At 40.1% G+C, this 19,429-nt stretch overlaps 2 protein-coding genes across 3 annotated transcripts; both read left to right on the top strand.

The window, feature by feature from the left end:
- Positions 1-7,311: 7,311 nt before the first annotated feature.
- Positions 7,312-18,899, top strand: entpd3 (ectonucleoside triphosphate diphosphohydrolase 3). 2 transcript variants are annotated; one of them, XM_067509399.1, is made up of 10 exons: positions 7,312-7,550; positions 9,915-10,052; positions 10,319-10,436; positions 10,640-10,799; positions 14,525-14,684; positions 14,791-15,018; positions 15,458-15,721; positions 15,812-15,922; positions 16,347-16,484; positions 17,185-18,899. In XM_067509399.1, exons 2-10 carry the CDS (start codon positions 9,918-9,920, stop codon positions 17,371-17,373), a joined length of 1,503 nt encoding a protein of 500 aa, XP_067365500.1. In that variant the 5' UTR covers positions 7,312-7,550; positions 9,915-9,917; the 3' UTR covers positions 17,374-18,899. The 2 variants fall into 2 exon arrangements, with proteins under 2 accessions (XP_067365500.1, XP_067365501.1); XM_067509400.1 differs by lacking the exons at positions 7,312-7,550; positions 9,915-10,052 and having other exon boundaries at positions 10,384-10,492.
- On the top strand, positions 11,039-14,497 carry LOC137130165 (uncharacterized). Its single transcript, XM_067509974.1, has 2 exons — positions 11,039-12,855; positions 14,481-14,497. Exons 1-2 carry the CDS (start codon positions 11,151-11,153, stop codon positions 14,495-14,497), a joined length of 1,722 nt encoding a protein of 573 aa, XP_067366075.1. The 5' UTR covers positions 11,039-11,150.
- Positions 18,900-19,429: the final 530 nt, after the last annotated feature.

A 19,429-nucleotide genomic window follows, 5' to 3' on the forward strand; every position in this document is an offset into this window, starting at 1 on the left:
CCAATGTTAAGCACTATATAGACCCACCACTTGTTGATGAAATATTTTGTGGTACCGTAAGAAATTCTGGTACAAAAACATTGAAATTCGTGGATGTTTAATACACTGTGACTCTAGCTTTAGTGTTGTTCTTCTTCTGTGTTATGTTTTTAATTATGGAGCATTAATGCGCCAGAGTGCAGTGTCTCTAAGGGTGTAATGTTGACTTAGTTTCTCCACAAGAGGACGCCATACGACACACTGCTAGGAGAAAGGCCTCTAAGCTGATACTGTATCTTTCCCAGTATTTTGAAATATAAAGGACACTTCCTGCCTTTGAACACTTTTGTCTTTGGGTAAATCATCCTAGTGTGTGACTGTTTGTGGGCACTACACTGTACATAGTAACGAACACTGTCTTTCCTGAGCAAAGCAGCTTTTACCGGCTCAGCATTCAGTGCTGTCAAATAAACAGACATTGAGACTGGTAAATGTAGAATTTTGAGCTTGAATAATTTGAAAGAAAGAATGAAAAACAGCCTTTGGCTTTATTTAAATCTTCTCAGTCCATTAGCAACTTTTCCTTTTGAATGAGAGTAATTTAATTATTACCATTAATGGGATTTTTGTTTGCAGAGTATGCCAAGGATAAATCAAATCCACATAACCATTTCCACTTTCAAGCGACATGTATTATATACTGTTGATGATACTGTATGATGGATTATATGTGAAGGGGTCACCGCTGGATATTATCACTGAACTGCAGCTCATTGTGATAGTATTCTGGCCGGAAGAGTTACATTAAATTGTATTAGTTTACTTTCACCTCTCTCCTCCATTTTGACAGCAGCCAGCAGCTTCCTTTCAGTCAAAAAGCTCTAAAAGCCCATTGCACACTACCTGCCCAGCTCCAAGCAGCAGCATTTAGATGCTAAAGAGCCAGATATTTCCCCTTGAGGAATTGGTGGAGAGGAAAACAGATTTAAAAGGAGAGTGAATAATGGACTTACCTTCAATGAGTGGCCAGACACATGACTGTGTATGGTATGTGTAAATGAGATTCTGTTTGCAAAAGCTCATCATATCAATTGAGAAGGTGATAAAAAACAGCAGAGTTGGCTTATGGCAGGTTTGATAAATGCATAGTGCATGAAACAATAAGTTAATAAAATGAAGGTATTGTCTGAATTGTGTCTGAATATATGAAAAATATGTGGACAGTCAAACAAAAAAGTAAGCTTCTTCTTGGGTATTGGCTCCATGCTTTAAACAGGAAGCACTGTATGGAAAAAAAGTCCGAACACATGCCTATCAGGTTCTGAAAGATCCCTTTGATTTCAGATAATGCACAAGACATTGTTGGTGCCCCATGTTATAGTCCAGTTCAACACATGATATCAGCTGGACTGTTTACTGAACCTTCGACTCAGCAGCCCTCAGACATCTATCACTGAACGTTACTGGCTGGATGCTTGCCACAGACATCTTTTCACTTGGGAGATGTCAAATGGTAAAATATTACAATCGAGCTGCCATCAGCTCATGACTGAAACTGAATTCACAGCTTTACTTGAGAACTTAATGCCTCATGCTAAACTGTGCACAGATTGCTATTAACACAAACACTTAGATTTCTATTAGGATAAGTGTTTCCTGATTGATAATTCAATATTACCACGATGAGTGTTGTTTAACAGCTTTGGTATGAAGGACACATGGGGTTGGGTTGCATCTTTCCTGGGAATTTCTCCCTGTAGAATCAGTGGCAGAGGAGAGTGTTTCCTATAATGTGTAATGTTATGTCATTACCATAAAGACAGTTTACCATAGTGGTTACCACAGGGAGTCAGGCCTCCTGAGCTGGGCTAATGGGGTGGGGGTGGTCCCTTCTATAAATTTAGCACAGCAGAATACTGCACCACTGTATTCTTTATATGATGTATGTAAAGTGTATGCATGTATGTACAGTACATATATGTCTTTCTAATTTTCTAATGCCTTTAGATTTTCAAATAGCACACAGTACATACACAGTACAGCGTCTTTATCCCTGTAATCGTAGGGCCTTTGCATTATCACTGTGTTTATTTAGATGCAACAACTGCAATAAGTTTGATAGACACCTCATAATAATAGATTACAGTGACCAGTTCTAAATGGCATAACCGCAGAACAGGATCAATTTTCATGCTCTATAAAATAATTCTGATTACGGAATGCATCAAACAAATTGCACTGCATTTATATTGTGGTTGAAAACCAGAGTGTGTAAGTAAGAGAAAAAATATGGAGTGAAGATGTCGGAGCATGAGTCACAATGAAAGCAAGAGAGCAAAGACGAAAAAAACAAGAAATCAATTTAGATGGAGAGCAGGCACAAGACAGAGTAAATCTCATTATAAACTATTTCTCGAGCTGAGATTTTTGAATAGTGACACCCTTGGTCTTTCTAAACATTTCGAGTGGCTTTGTCCTCTAATTGATCTGCCCACAACACGGCCACAGCATTTCCTCCCTGGGCTGTGGCACACATTCATTAGGGTGTTTAGTGCATTTAGAAAGCACCGACTCAGACACACGTACAATTAGTGAGAAATTGCAGATCTGCAGATTACCAACGATGGAAGTGCCGAAGTTGTTAAGAAGCTCGAAGTATTTCAATTCAATTCAACTTTTTTTATATAGCGCCAATTAACAACAAGGTCATCTCAAGGCACTTTACAGAATAAAGTCAAGACTGTAAAGATGTATAGAGAGAACCAAACAATTCCTCCTTGAGCAAGCCACAGTGGAGAGGAAAAACTCCCTTTAAGTGAAGAAACCTCCAGCAGAACCAGGCTCATGGTGGGCGGCCATCTGCCTTGACCGGTTAAAAAAAAGAATGTCAAATTGGAGCACATTAATTCATTTCACTCAGAGAAGATTTGGAAACGGTAGATTCAAGAGATTCAAAGAGTCAAAGTGTTTATTGTCATATGCACAGACAGAAAGAATGTTTCCCTGCACAATGAAATTCTTACTTTGCGGTCCACACTAATTGTCATACAGTAAAGTAAAATAAAATAAAATAAAATAAAATAAAATAAAATAAAATAAAATAAAATAAAATAAAGAACAGCAAAAAAAATAAGAGCAATAAAGCTAATAAAGGTGAGGTAGTGCAGTTCTTCATAAAGGCACTAAAAAGTGAGGTAGTGCAGTTCTGAATAAGGCAATAAAGTGAGGTGGTGCCGTTCTCGGTGAGGTAGTGCAGTTCTGAAAAAATGAATGTGCAAAAGCAAAAATGTAATTTAATGTTAACAGTTTTGTCCATGTAAACAGTTATGTTCATGGTTGCAAACTCCTGTCAGCTGTTTAGGAGCAGAGGGGAAAAAAGAGTTCTTCAGAGCTGCTGCCGCTGCTGCCGCTTTATTGACTTTAACTCGTGATAAAACACTGTAGCACAGTGGTGTTGTGTTTCTTTGTAGACCTTTGCAGGCTTTTGGCAATGTTGATCATAGTATTTTGAACTGCTTGGTGTTTCTGCTTCTTATTTCAGACCCACTGAAGAACCTCCATACAATATAAGAACATATCATCTCCTACATGTCCACTCACTGTAACTTAAAACACTTGCCAAATATTACACACACATGCATGTCTTTATAGAATTGTGTGGACACCCATTGACGTAAAGCATTTATTGGCCTTCTACCTTATCCTAACCCTTATTCAAACCCTAACTCTAAAATCAATTCTTTGCCCTCAAAAAGTCCTTGAAAATTGTCTTATTGGCCAAAATGTCCTCACAATGTCTAAGAAGCTAACAAGAACACACAAACTCACAGGAACAGATGAAATGGTCCAAAGATGAATGAGGGTAAATACTGAAAAAATATTGATGTTAAACATAGTTTTGCTATAGGGTGTGTAGTTTTGTCTTGAATAATATGTTTCACTTTATGTTTGTTTTAGCTGCACTTTATTGTAATTCATTCTCCTGAAGGAGGGCAGTATAGTGGTGAAGTGGTTAGCACTGCTGCCTCAACGATTCCAGTCTAGCAGCCATCTGTGTCCTTTCCGTGGGCAGTATGTGTTGTATGTTCTCCCTGTGCTTGTGTGGGTTTTCTCCAGGTACTCTGGTTTCCTCCCATGGCCAAAACACATGCATGTTAGGTTAATTGGTGACTCTAAAATGCGCGTAGGTGTGAATGCTTGTCTGTCTGTGTATGTCTCTCTGTGCTGGCCCTGAAATTGACTGGTGACCTGTCCAAGGTGTACCCTCGCCTAATGGCAGCTGGGATAAGCTTCAGTGTTCCGCCCCAGCATTATGAAATCACCGTAAGAAAAAAACAAATTAATCAGGTGCCGCAGCATGAGAAGAAGCATTTACAGGATGCATGCAAGTATTTGACAGAAACATTCAGTCAACTTTCTTAAACTCAGGTGCACTCATTAATGACACCATCAATTAGCAATCTGTAAATAGGCTGTTGCCTTCCTGAAACTTTCAACTGTCTGCATTAATGCTGCAAGTATTAATGCAACACTGGGGTGGACACAACTCAGAATTTAAAAAGCTAGTACATTCACTGCAGCAATATCAGTGTGGGACAGGTATGTAATCTGTATCCAGGCGGCTTGAAACATAAGTTAAATAAGGGGCTCTCTGCCTTCCTTGTATTTCCCTTGTCTGTGCAAATCAAATTTCCAGTGTGTTGTCTTTCCGCTTTATTCAGACCTGTGGGTTTCAGATCACACTTTAGCCAGCTAAAAATACGTTATCTTCATTCACTGCCCTATGAATCAGACTTGTAATTCACTTTGACTGGCCCCATCAGTATCTTCTTTGTAGACAGTCCAGAAACCAGACCACCCACATTCTGAAATGTCGAGGAACAGAAGAATAAAGAAGACAAGACAAGTTAAGTTGGAGAATAAATTTGCCTGTACATTGTGCAGCTGTTACAGTACTCAATGCTACAAAAACAACACACAAATATGACAAATTAAAACTGTGACATGATGCAAACTGCTGTCAGGACATAGATTAAGACGGTAACCATAACATCTTCATGTCTATGTGGACCTCATTCAAATTTCTCGTTAGCCTAGCACAGAGGAGCCAAGCCCCAGGCTGAGTGAGCTCAGACTAAGTGGATCACATTGTGGACTGCAGTTAGCCCAAGGCTTGGTTCCACACTGTAATTGAGAGGTCTGGGGAAAAGGCTCTGTGTGAGACCAGTGTGTGGGAATGTGAACACAATCTTTTCAAATTAATATTAGGAGGATATGAAACTATTTTGCATCAGCTAAACACATTTGGGGGAAAATGTTCCAGCTTTTACTATAATATATCACACATTTAGAATATCATAATAAACATATCTTAATTGTTCACTATTTTTAAGATTTACTCAAACTGAACACAATGTGTATGCTAAATGCTCATACTTTGATAAATGCATGTTTACTAGATGCTCTGTACATTTCTTTTCTATGTCTCCCCTGCAGTAGTCATTCATTGGAAATAAAACAGGATTATTTTGTTCCTGATTGGATTAAAGGAACGTAATGATTACATTAAAATTGCGTACTAGAGCTAAATACTTCAGTCTTTTATATTGTTCTGGTGACAATGATGCTCCATAACAGGAGTACAGCTCAGGTTTCCCATTAAAGTGGTAATGACTAGCTGGGCTGGGGTGGACTGCCTATATATAGTATATTACCTGAAAAAATATTTGATCTGGGAGTATGCTGTAGCATTAAATATGTAGGCACACACACAATTAATCTCTGAGGAAAGGTTACTGCATAAATACTCAAAAAAAACTTAAACAAATTAGAAATATTCACAAAGAAACAGTAACCAATTGCAAAATGTAACTGCAAAAAAGATGTTAAATAAATATAGCATTACTAAGAAATTTGTAATTAATTAATTACAGTATTTTCTATAAATCTTTTTCTTATTATTAATTTATTAATTATTATTAACTTTTGTATTATTTTTCTCCTTTCTTCTCTTTTTTGTTCCCGTCGTGAAGGATGAGGCTGAGTAAACAAACAAATAGGAAAACTTTAAAAAGAGAAAGTCTAAAAATTTGCTGATGGTGTGCAGAAAGATGATCAGCATCTGTTGTGGTTCTGTGGTTTCAGACCTTGGTGGGCCTCAGCAGGCCCTGTGAGGCTGCACTTTCCAGGGCTCAGTAAGTATTATCTCTCCCTGAGTGATGGCTCTTCAACTTTCCCAAATAGCAGATACAAACAGTGTGATCACTTCATCACGCGTGGAAAGTGTGAATATTTTGGGCAAAGCTCAAAGATTAGTAGAATCAGCATTTCCCATAAAGGTTTTTCTTAAGTATCTTTCAAACTTAAAAACCCATGGTTGTAACACAGGCTTTTAAAAAACTATAGTAATTATCTAGCTGTTTAGGAAAGTATATTAGCACCCAGTGACCAGTAAAGTGAGGCTGACATGTGAAAATGACACCTCTAAACAGCGAGGAAAACTGTGGGGTTTTGGCATGTGTACATTTTTGTAACTCCCTCCACTGTGAGAAATTGTTGGTTATTACCATAAAGTGTAAAGGACAAGTCGGTGCATGAGCACAGTAGGTAATAATACATACTGTATGTCAAATATCTGTAGATCTCCTGATTGTCCAGGGTTTGTTTGAACTGCTTGAAAATGCTTTTGTCTTTGGAGTTGGATGCTTTGTGATGACACCACCCCCAACCCCCACGCACCCACCCCCAATTTACTAACATGATATAACACTAATACACAGAAATGTAGGCATGTGTCATGTTTCATTCAAACCATGTCTGTGTGAACACATACACACACGAACACAGTTAGAAGCCTGCTTTCAGCTCTTTACTGTCTCTAAAAGCAAAACAAACTGGATTACATACGTCCTCATTACTTCAATGACTCACAGTTTTCACTGTGAGAATGTGAGCTCACAATGAAAGAGGGCACATGCAGGTATCAACACATCCTTGATTGTTGGTACAGTACTTCATCTTGTGCTTTTTATGCCCCATTGTCCTTAAATTCACATAAGAGCTGACTTTGTGATAACCCTTGCAGCAGATACCGAGCCACAATGCACTTTATCCTATTGATCACATCAATTAAGTTTACAACCGGGCCCACGCTCTCTTTTCACATTGTTTCATACTTGTAAATACCTGTAATGTATCTGTGCCTAATCTTTAGACCTGGGCAATGAAGAAAGAGCAGCTCATCTCTGCATCATTCACTGCATTTCCTGGGCTGGTGTGGAGGGAGTGGTAAAAGTTTGGGATTTTGTACACATTGCCCCTCCCATGTTCCCTGTGTGCCTCACTCTCTGTGTTGTTGGGATACACCAGTCCTGTTCCGTTGGGCCAGTGACTCTTTATATTTCTAACACCCACAGCACACTCTCTTGTTCCCTCCCTCTCTCTCTTTCTTTTTGTATCCCTTCCTTTGCTGCTCCCTTGTTTCCTGCTGCAATTCTTTATCCCTTCTCCAGAGTCATCTCATTCCCACTCTCCACAAACTGAGAGCTGGTTCTACAAACCAGCTCTTCAAGGTAAGAAACACACCTTCTATCTTTCAAATGCATTTATTTACTTGTTAACCTAAAAACAATTTGCATGCCAATAAGAAAAAAAGGACGTGCATATGTACTAATCCACGCAGGTAAGTTTGTTTTGTTGTGTGATTTACTCATCACTGATTGAATATGATCTGCTAGAGTGGGACATTTGTGCCCCTCCTCATACTCGTGAGAACCAGTTCCTACAAGCAGGGGAAACAACATGTGCTAATATGTATGTGTTATTTGAGTCCCAGCTTTACAAGGTTGCCTCAAATGCAAACTTTAGGCTTAAACTGGCTGCTTCTTCTGCTTGTCCAATGACATCTTTGACATCCGTATATTTTGTTTAGCTTGAATTTAGAGTAGTGAAGAAATAAAAAGGATTCTTCAGCAGCTTTCTTGTTGCGTAAAAATCACAATTACATAACAGGGTTACAACAGTGATTTAACAATATTGGTAATTTTGTATTTGTTTCTACATGCAGGAAGCGTGCGATATCTGTGGATAGTAAATGTTCTGATCCTATCTTGGATGCAGTAGAATGCAGAAGGCATGAGAATCTGTTTATGTATATAAATATATTTATATATATATTAACACAAACTGATCAGATTAAGTTGGACACAACAGACCTTCAAAGAAAAGTCACCTGTAATTAAAAATGTTGTATGCCATCTATGTGACACCCACCACAGTGAAGCATTAGGCTGACTGAATGCAAACATCTGCCGGAGACATTAGACATGCTTGATGATATGTCACTTATCACACCTTGTCTAACGACTTTGTTGCACTTGTTTCCCATTGACGTTGCTATGCCGAACACTGTGATTTAAAATAATAACAATGCTTTTACAGTCATCTGATATTGGAGAAGTCACATGTTTATTAAGCATTTTACAGCTTTAAATGTTTTTTAAGAGAAACCTAAAAGTAAGTAAGTCTGAGATACAAAGAGACGGAAAATTGTGGTGTTGCTTGTTGACAAAATTGCAGCCCGAACAGTCGACACCAACCCCAGTGTGTGGCGTGACAGTTGTGAGCGTTGTATGTCTGCTGTGTACGTCCTGCTGCTGCTGTTAGGAAATTTGTTGTTTAATTTATTCAAAAACATGCCTCTGAACATGATCCAAGCTGTGATTACATTTCCCACAAAACGTATTTGCTGTTTTAGTTTCCATAAATATAAAATGAATGGTCCCTAAGTAATATTATTCATACTGTTTCATTGTTCACACACAATAATTAAGTAGGAAGTGTGGTATTTTTCCAATGACAAACAAAGGGATTAGTATGAAAGTAAATTCTTCTGACTTCAAGGGCAAATGTTTGTTTCGTGACAAAGTGTGTACGTTGCCGCAATGTTGTGCTTCTACACATATTGAATGAACAGAAGAGAGACAGGAAGAACCTGCAAATGAGATATCTTTTTCAACTTAGAATACAGTATATGTACATTTTCTTCACTTGAGTGCACGCTGGTACTCCTGGGTCCATCAACACTGAAAATGTTGGCAGAATTTTCATGTCTTAAAGTAAATAAAGTGAGCTGTTATTGCTCGTTATCATCATTTTCAAACTTGGGCATCAAGCTATGCATCTTTGTCAGCTACACGGTCACATACTTACTAGCTTTAATTTTTGGCTTCTTCCTGTTTTTGTTTTTGTTTTTTTAATGTTTCATGCACAACACTTATATAAACAGATAAACTGACCCAAGTTATATTTATTACCTTTTAAAGAAAACCAAGATCTTTTATCTATGTCGTTTTCTTAGCTAAACTTAATCACACAGGAGACAGTGAAGTCAAACTCAGGTCTGTAGTGTAACAGTTTTGCACACTATGTACACCCAACATCCATCACATACTATAAATGAAGCTCTTCAGTTATTGAACAAAAGATGTTCTGTCAGCTCATAGTCCACTCAGTCCACTTCAAAAAATTTAATTACATTGGCAGTTTAGTTGCACAGGAATGCAATTTTTAGTGGACAGGGATGTAAATGCTTGCTAGGCACTTAACAATTGCACCGTTCTCAGAGGTTTCGGAGGCTTACTGGAAAACAAGTTCACCTTCCAAAAAACCTTAAATGCTCGTTTCACTCTTAGAGCGAAGCTTGTATTAGCCTTGGCAGAGTGTAAAAATACGGGAAGCATTTGTTAAATTTGGTGGTATTCCTGGGTCCATCAATAGTAAAAATGTTGGCAGCATTTTCGTTTGTTAAAGTAAATAAAGTGAGCTGTTATTGCTCATCATCAGTTTTCAAATACCTGTACGTCATCACTTTAAGAGCTGAGATGCTTTTAAGGAGAAAGTCTCTTCTCTTTTTCAATCCTGTCTCTTGCCAACAGGAAATGGGTTCCAAGCAGAAAATTGGATACAAGTGTCGCATAGCAGGAGTTTTCTTTCTCTTGTTGGCCAGTATTGCAGCCCTTGTTGCTGTTGCTGTCATCCAGGACACTTGGAGGTTCAAAAAGTACAGCGACGAGGTGAACACACTCACACACAAATGTCCAGGGATGCACAGGTATTCATGTGGGGATTTTCTTTTTGGCTGCGGATATTTTTCACTTTGACTAAGTAAAGGTGGTTCAAACACATCCATATAGAAATAAAGAATCGAGAGAGTGATGAGGATGATGGATGCTATCTAAAAGTCAGGCCCAGGATCATGGAAAGAGGATATCTCATCACTCAGTATAGTAAAGCATGGTGCAAAACACGTGACATGATTCTTCTATCTTTTTGTCTACAGTATGGCATTGTGATAGACTCCGGTTCATCTCGCTCCAATGTGCATTTGTACAAGTGGCCTGGGGAGAAGCAGAATGAAACAGGAGTAGTGAATGAAATCATGAACTGTAGAGTGGTCGGTGAGTCGATTTGTAGGAAGAAGAGCACATTGCAGGAGCAAATTGAAGTGAAGATGGTATTCTAGACAAAAATAAAATCAAATTACCTTTATTCCAGTGACCACATTAAAATTGCTTTAAACCTATTCAATCCTGGTTTATTGCCACACGATTTTTAAGCCTCTAATTAGCAATGTGATTTTAGTTTGGTCTTGTGCCCACAGGTGATGGTATCTCTGAGATGAAAGTTGACCCACAGAAAGATGCAGAATCATGGAAAGCGTTCCAAGACTGCATGGACAAAATCACTGAAGTCATTCCTCCTGAAAAACACAATTCCACAATTCTCTTCCTGGGAGCTACGGCTGGGATGCGACTGCTACAGTGAGAAAGTGTAAAATGATGTTCTAGCTTTAGGGTATTCTCACACAGTAAAGCAGAGTAACAGGTTTAGAGAACTTTAACCTAATTTGTGCATTACTTAATTTTTATCTTAACGCTGTCACCAGAAGCTTATTTACTTTACTCTAAAGACTCTATAAAGTATGACATAATATAGTATGCAGTATGTATAGCATAGTGTGTAGAATTAAGCAAATCTAATTAAAAAATAATGATTAATGCAACCGCAAGGGGGCACAAGCCAGTGTCTTCTTGTGCCAGTCCCAAGTCTGGATAAATGCAGAGGGTTGTGGCAGGAAGGGCATCCGACGTAAAACACATGCCAAATCAAACATGCGAATCGTGACAAAGGCTTCCATACCGGATCGGTCGGGGCCCGGGTTAACAACGACCGCCACCGGTGCTGTTGACCTACAGGGTACCGGTGGAAATTGGACTACTGTTGGTCGAAGACGAAGAAGAAGAGGAGGAAGGTGTGTTCGTAGGCAGAGAGAGAAGAGGAAAGCTAAGAATGTAGGACTGACAGTAGGGACTTTGAATGTTGGTACTATGACAGGGAAGGCTAGGGAGTTGATCGACATGATGCAGAGAAGGAAGGTGGACATACTGTGTGTCCAGGAGACCAGGTGGAAAGGTAGCAAGGCTAGAAGCTTAGGAGCAGGGTTCAAGTTGTTTTACCATGGGTCAGATAGGAAGAGAAATGGAGTAGGAGTTATATTGAAAGAGGATTTTGTGAGGAATGTTCTAGAGGTGAAAAGAGTATCAGACAGGTTGATGAGCCTGAAGCTGGAAGTTGAAGGGGTGATGTTCAATGTTGTGAGTGGTTATGCCCCACAGGTAGGATGTGAGTTAGAAGAGAAGGAGAAATTCTGGAGTGAGTTAGATGAAGTGATGCAGAGCATCCCCAGAGGTGAGAGAGTTGTCATTGGTGCAGATTTCAATGGGCATGTAGGTGAAGGGAACAGAGGTGATGAGACTGTTATGGGCAGGTTTGGTGTTCAGGACAGGAACGCAGAAGGTCAGATGGTGGTTGACTTTGCAAAGAGAATGGAAATGGCTGTAGTAAACACTTTCTTTCAGAAGAGGCAGGAACATAGGGTGACGTACAAGAGCGGAGGGAGAAGCACTCAGGTAGACTACATCTTATGTAGACGTTGTAATCTGAAAGAGATCAGTGACTGTAAAGCATTGGTAGGGGAGAGTGTAGCCAGACAACACAGGATGGTGGTGTGCAAAATGATGCTGGTGGTGAGGAAGATAAGGAGGACTAAGCCAGAGCAGAGGACGAAGTGGTGGAAGTTGAAAAAGGAAGAATGTCGTTTAGTTTTCAGGGAGGAGCTGAGACAGACTCTGGGTGGTTTGGAGGTGCTTCCAGATGACTGGACTACTACAGCTAATTTGATCAGGGAGACAGGTAGGAGGGTACTCGGTGTGTCATCTGGAAAGAGGAAAGCGGACAAGGAGACTTGGTGGTGGAACGAGGCAGTTCAGGAGTGTATACAGAGAAAGAGGTTAGCTAAGAAGAAGTGGGACACTGAGAGGACTGAAGAGAGTAGACAGGAGTACAGGGAGATACAGCGTAAGGTGAAGATAGAGGTGGCAAAGGCCAAACAAAGAGCATATGAGGACTTGTATGCTAGGTTGGACACTAAAGAGGGAGAGGTGGATTTGTACAGGTTGGCCAGACAAAGAGATAGAGATGGAAAGGATGTGCAGCAGGTTAGGGTGATTAAAGATAAGGATGGAAATGTATTGACAGGTGCCAGTAGTGTGATGGGAAGATGGAAAGAGGTGACTGTTGTGAAGCAGGAAGTAGCAAAGATTAGTAAGAGTGAAGTGAGGAGGACATTGAAGAGGATGAAGAGTGGAAAGGCAGTTGGTCCTGATGACATACCTGTGGAGGTATGGAAGTGTCTAGGAGAGGTGGCAGTAGAGTTTTTGACTAGTTTGTTTAACAAGATCTTGGAGAGTGAGAGGATGCCAGAGGACTGGAGGAAAAGTGTACTGGTACCAATTTTTAAGAACAAGGGAGATGCGCAGAGCTGTGGCAACTACAGAGGAATAAAGCTGATGAGTCACACAATGAAGTTGTGGGAAAGAGTAGTGGAAGCTCGGCTAAGGGCAGAGGTGAACATTTGTGAGCAGCAATATGGTTTCATGCCTAGAAAGAGTACAACAGATGCAGTATTTGCTTTGAGGACGCTGATGGAGAAGTACAGAGAGGGTCATAGGGAGTTGCATTGTGTCTTCGTAGATTTAGAAAAAGCGTATGACAGGGTGCCGAGAGAGGAGCTGTGGTATTGTATGAGGACGTCTGGAGTGGCAGAGAAGTATGTTAGAGTGGTGCAGGACATGTATGAGAGCTGTAAGACAGTGGTGAGGTGTGCTGTAGGTGTGACAGAGGAGTTCAAGGTGGAGGTGGGTCTGCATCAAGGATCGGCTTTGAGCCCCTTCTTGTTTGCTCTGGTGATGGACAGACTGACAGATGAGGTTAGACAAGAATCTCCCTGGACTATGATGTTTGCAGATGACATTGTTATTTGTAGTGAGAGCAGGGAGCAGGTGGAGGAAAATCTAGAGAAGTGGAGGTCTGCTCTGGAAAACAGAGGAATGAAGCTTAGCCGCAGCAAGACAGAATACATGTGTGTGAATGAGAGGGACCCAGGTGGAACGGTGAGGTTACAGGGAGCAGAGGTGAAGAAGGTGCAGGACTTTAAGTATTTAGGGTCAACGGTTCAGAGCAACGGTGAGTGTGGAAAAGAGGTGAAGAGGCGAGTGCAGGCAGGTTGGAACGGGTGGAGAAAAGTGTCAGGTGTGTTGTGTGATAAAAGAGTATCAGCGAGAATGAAAGGAAAGGTGTTCAAGACGGTGGTGAGACCAGCAATGTTGTTCGGCTTAGAGACTGTTGCACTGAAGAAAAGACAGGAGGCAGAGCTGGAGGTTGCAGAGCTTAAGATGTTGAGGTTCTCTTTGGGAGTGACGAGGATGGACAGGATCAGGAATGAGTACATCAGAGGGACAGCTCATGTTAGATGTTTTGGAGATAAAGTCAGAGAGGCCAGATTGAGGTGGTTTGGACATGTTCAGAGGAGAAACTGTGAATATATCGGTAGAAGGATGCTGAGGTTGGAGCTGCCAGGCAGGAGGTCTAGAGGAAGACCAAAGAGGAGATTTATGGATGTAGTGAGGGAGGACATGAAGTTAGTTGGTGTGAGAGAAGAGGATGCAGAGGACAGAGTTAGATGGAGGCACATGATTCGCTGTGGCGACCCCTGAAAGGGAGCAGCCGAAAGGAAAAGAAGAATTAAAAAATAATGATTATTGATGATATTATTCAAGTAGACATTTTGTGAAATATGCTCAGGTTATTGATATTAATTTTGTGTCTGTATGAAAAACATGAAGGTAGAGCTGGAGACAATAAGCTTCACATAAACAATGCAAGCAGAGGGAAACAACAAGCCTGGCTGCCACTGCCCAAAGCTTAAGTGATACTGGCAGACTTCCCCCTAAGCCCCTAATCTCTCTAACTGTCTATAGCCTTAGCTTCATATTTACATTAGAGTGGTGTCCGGCACCTTATTAAAAACAACTAAGTGTCTCGCCCAACACGTTGAACCAATCCTTTAATGTCAGTGACTCAATTTTTGACTGTTACTGCAGGAAAGGGAGGTAATTGATAATTCCTTTTTCTGCTTTGACATAAGTGAGAAGGATTCACAGAGGTCCAGTGAAATCCTGGCAAGTCTCCGAGAATACTTGAGTTCTTTGCCCTTCTCCTTCCAAAATGCCTCCATCATTACTGGCCAAGAAGAAGGTTTGTACGGGTGGATCACTGTCAACTACCTCATGGGAAACTTCCTTGAGGTAAGACACTTTCATTGATCTTCCTACGTCTCTGAAAGTCAAAGTCTACCTGTCCCTATAAATCTGAAGGTTCATCATATGTTTTCTCTTCCACTGTTTTTTGCAGAAAAACCTTTGGAACACCTACGTACGCCCAGCCGGTGCAAAGACTGTAGGATCAATGGACCTTGGTGGTGCATCAACACAGATCGCCTTTGCAGTCCAAGACAATCTCAGCGGCTCTGACTACATGAGTGTCAAACTGTACGGTTACCCTTACAATGTATACACACACAGTTTCCTCTGCTACGGCAAGAACGAGGCTGAGAAAAGAGTTCTGGACAAAATATTACAGGTACTCTGCAGTTCTTTAATACGTGGGAAAATAGTTGTGTTGATGGTCAAGTCTACCGGGTTTTACAAGAGTGGTGGTTGGTTTTCTCAGTTTGCATCCTGTGTGTTCATTTGCTATGTTAAAGTTTAAGTGCACGTGGCCGCGGGGCTGTGTGCCTTTTTGCATACACGGACAAACCAATATCCATTAATGCACAGTTAACATTAGTGAACACGGCTATTTTAGAGCTGCTAACAGGCAAAGGTAGACCAGTCAAGGATGCATTATGTCATTAAAATTATTGATTGGACAGAGTAGTCCAGATTCTCTGTGAGAAATACATTACACTGTATCTGGTAGCTTCTAGCATTTTCTATAGTAAGCGTATAAGGAAAAGTACGCTGAGATGTGTCATCTTGCCTTCTTTTTTAAATTATATTTCTTTTTTTGAATGCTCCAGGAATCAGCAGACACCAACAACATTAAAAACCCCTGCTACCAAGAAGGTTTCAATATCACCTTAAACACCTCAACCATTTATGACACAGAGTGCACAAAGAAGCCCCGTAACTACAATGCAGCTCAAAACGTCTTCATGGTGGGAGCTGCTGACTCAGACAAGTGCAGGAGCATAGTGAAGTCTATTTTTGATTTCAAGACTTGTTCCTCATCCCAGTGTTCCTTCAACGGGGTCAAGCAGCCACCGGTCACTGGAGATTTTATGGTAACACGCAGGGGAACATAACACGTGCATGAAAATAGGCGACAATGCAAAATAACTTACTGTACTGCACGTTTCTCCCGTTTCTCACAGGCATATGCCGGATTCTACTACACTGCTAAAGTTCTAAAGCTAAGTGGCACATCGGATCTTGATCAATTCAACTCCTCAGTTAGGAAATTCTGCCACACACACTGGAGTGTGGTAGGTTCTTTAATACGGCATACGGTTTTATTAATGCCATGAATGAATGTGATGGGGAAAAGGCAATAGCAGTAGGAATCTCGAGAAAATGTAAAGGTGAATTGTGCAGAAACTACAATTATACATTTACCTGCATGGCAAAAAAAAAGAATTCAGTTTTAAGGGTAAATATCAGCTTTGATCACACTGACTGAGGTACTGTGTGGTACAAGCAGTACTGTATATGTGTATGCTTTTATACTGCACGTACCGATCAGTTTTGGGTGTTTCTTTCTTTTCTTTTTTTTTTTAAATTTTGTTGAAAAGATCTCTCCAGATGCCTTTGTAACACATATTGTAACTATATTCAATTGCATATAGTTGAATCCAATAATGTTATAGCTCTTCAGATTAAACTCTGATCTTTGTTTCTCTTCCTTTTCAGGTGAGGAATGAAACTAAAGAGATGTCTGACAAATACCTTAGGACTTTCTGTTATGCGGCTCATTATGTCTTCACTTTGCTGACAGACGGATACAAGTTTGACAAAGAGACCTGGAAAAACATTAACTTCAAAAGAGAGGTTTGTGGATCCGAAAAATCTATATAATGTTCATCATGTCAATTCCTGCTTTCACTGCTTTCTAGTTTTTCTTTGTGATACGGTCACAAAAGTTGTAATTAAATTGTCACCAACTACTCGTGCCAAGACACAGACATTTAACAAGCAAAGACATTTTACACACAAACGTGAATGAGGCTGCCCATTGCCACTTATTAAGAAATGAATTGCTGACATAATGTACATCTGCACTCAAAAAGTTAAGGGCGGCACAAAAGCCAAGCAGTGTATCACTATGGGATGCCCTAAGGACATGGAATGTTTTTTACAATGGAACTTCCTCAAGGGTGAAGGGAAATCCTGCTCTCTCTGATGCTCAGCCAATCACTCTTGAGCCATAAAGAAAGATAGTATGCCTCGAAAGGTCGCACACTGCTGCCACAGATTTCCAAATTGCATGGCAGTTACCCTTTAGACTAAATAACAGAAAAGGTCTTGAACAGCTGGCACTGCTCCCAGTTTCCAATCACACAACACAAGAAAGTTAGTGTGCTGTGTAGTGGCTCTAGGGTATCTGGCAGTTGGTAGAATCTCTTTGGGAAAGTCACTCATGAGTTACACTTGCAGTTGATAGGGGCATTCTGTGGGTGCTTCCCAGGTTTTTAGGCATTCAAAGTGATGTATTGGCTGACAATTGTAAAATTTCTTCTTTTCTATTCAGGTAAAGAAAACCAGCATAGGGTGGAGTTTGGGCTACATGCTGAGCATGTCCAACATGATCCCATCTGAAGTTGAGGAAATACCACCCTTGACAGACCCTGTCTTTGCCGGCCTCATCTTTCTATTTTCAGCACTAACCATTGTAACTGTTGTGTTAGTATTCATCATCCTCATCCGCACCTGCTACTGAGAGTGTAAGTTACAAAGAGAATGATCTGCCATCAAAACCCAGAGGGGCTACTAAAATTCTGTAAGTAGCTGGAGGCTACAGCAGCATACGCAGCAGCACTTATACTCAAAGCTGAAATGAGAGTTAAAATGTTTTTTGGAGCCTGAGCCATTTACAGTACTGTCCCTTATTGGAATTGTGAGAGCTTTTGAAAACTAAACCCCTTCACATAAAAATATCCTGCCTGGGCCTTTCAGTCTCAGGACCAAACTTTAGAGGTGAGACCGGGTCAGCAAGACAGTAAAAACCATCTTTGCAAACAGTGTTCATTTACCTCAGGGAAAATAACGTACAATTTCTGTTTACAATTAGTTTTAATACTCCACCAAAGGAAACTGTGTTTGCCTTGCACATTAAAGGGGACACAGTGGCTGCCCTAATGGTGCACAAATGATGAAAGAGCACCCGGAAATCTCCATGTGCATGTTCTTGTTGCACATGGTGTAATCTCAGCATTGTGCAAGGTTAAAATAAATTGCATTCACAAGCTCACACTTACACTATATTGGCAAAAGTATTCGCTCACCTGCCTTTAGACCCATATGAACTTTAGTTACATCCCATTCTTAATCCATAGGGTTTAATATGACGTTGGCCCACCCTTTGCAGCTATAACAGCTATAAAGGCTTTCCACGACGTTCAGGAGTGTGTTTATTAAATACATAATACACAGTGCTCGCAGTCTTCGCTCTAATTCAAGGTGTTCTATCGGGTTGAGGTCAGGACTCTGTGCCAGTCAAGTTCATCCACACCAAACTCACTCATCCATGTCTTTATGGACCTTGCTTTGTGCACCTGAATTCATTTATTTGGATGGGTGAGCGAATACTTTTGGCACGATAGTGTATGTGCTTACGCACACATTTAGACCCTCAGGCAAAAGCACAAGTTTAACTCTCCCCTCATGTTGTGTTTTGTTTCTCTGTATTATACACGTGATTGCACAGAACGCATCTGCTTTACATACGCATTGGTAACACTTTGTCAGGGATTTAATGCAGTGTTTTATACTCTGTATGAAGTTATTTGAAAACTTAACTACACAACAATACTTAACATTTACGGAGTGAACACCTCCTAAATAAATATTGAGTGAAATAAGAGCAATTGTGATTTTATGATCTTGGAACTCAAATACAGTCTGGGTATGATGAAGTTAAGCTGGTCAGACTGGATGTAGGCATTTGAAAAGAAAAAGGTTGATAAAAAAAATTAATGCTTGTCTCGTTTCATATCCTAACTTTTAAAGGTTTCCTGTTTAAAACCTTTGGGAGCCTGTCTAACAGTTGGTTTCAAATTGATTGAACTTATATACATGTAGCATGTCATACTGTATGTCACCTCAGGGAGAGCAACAAGGACTATTGTATAGAGAAAAATTTTTGGGGCGGGGGGGTTACAAACAAAAAATAGTCAGATGCCCTCTATACAGCAGAATGTCTCATGTACTACTTTTATGTGCATCTGTTGAAATAAATGCTTATTAAACTTTCAGTCACTCTCCAGTTCCCTTTCTTTGCCTCCAGGTGTAAAAGACGTAGAAAAAAAGGGCTTGATTAAATTTGTCTATTTGATTATATATGTATATATATATATATATATATATATATATATATATAGAGAGAGAGAGAGAGAGAGAGAGAGAGAGAGAGAGAGAAAGAGAGAGAGAAAGAGAGAGAGAGAAAGAGAGAAAGAAGGAGGCAGAGATTAAATTAAATTTAGAATATAATAACCACAGACAAATGAGCTCAGACATTCACCCTATGATTTGGTCACAAGGACACCTCATGTCTGAAGACAGCATGAACGCAAATATGAAAACATGAAATATTGTATTCATTGCTTTATACTTGAAAAGCTTTGAGTGCCGTTTTCGCATTGTGCATAATTTCCTTACTTTACTTTACTGACCCTTTTTGTCTGTTTGAAAAGTCACCCTAGTGATTTATTTTCCTGAGATGAGCGTACTGCTTAATTTAACACTACTTTAAAGCGCAGGTGGCACCTTCTAGAAAT

This window comes from Channa argus, chromosome 7 (assembly GCF_033026475.1).
Source record: "Channa argus isolate prfri chromosome 7, Channa argus male v1.0, whole genome shotgun sequence".
In the NCBI taxonomy this organism is placed as follows: Eukaryota; Metazoa; Chordata; class Actinopteri; order Anabantiformes; family Channidae; genus Channa; species Channa argus.

Coding starts and splice junctions, on each gene's coding strand:
- entpd3 (XM_067509399.1), top strand. CDS start 9,918: ATGGGTTCCAAGCAGAAAATTGGATACAAGTGTCGCATAGCAGGAGTT. Junction 10,053..10,318: donor TCAAAAAGTACAGCGACGAG/GTGAACACACTC, acceptor TTTTGTCTACAG/TATGGCATTGTGATAGACTC. Junction 15,722..15,811: donor CGGTCACTGGAGATTTTATG/GTAACACGCAGG, acceptor CGTTTCTCACAG/GCATATGCCGGATTCTACTA.
- LOC137130165 (XM_067509974.1), top strand. CDS start 11,151: ATGCGAATCGTGACAAAGGCTTCCATACCGGATCGGTCGGGGCCCGGG.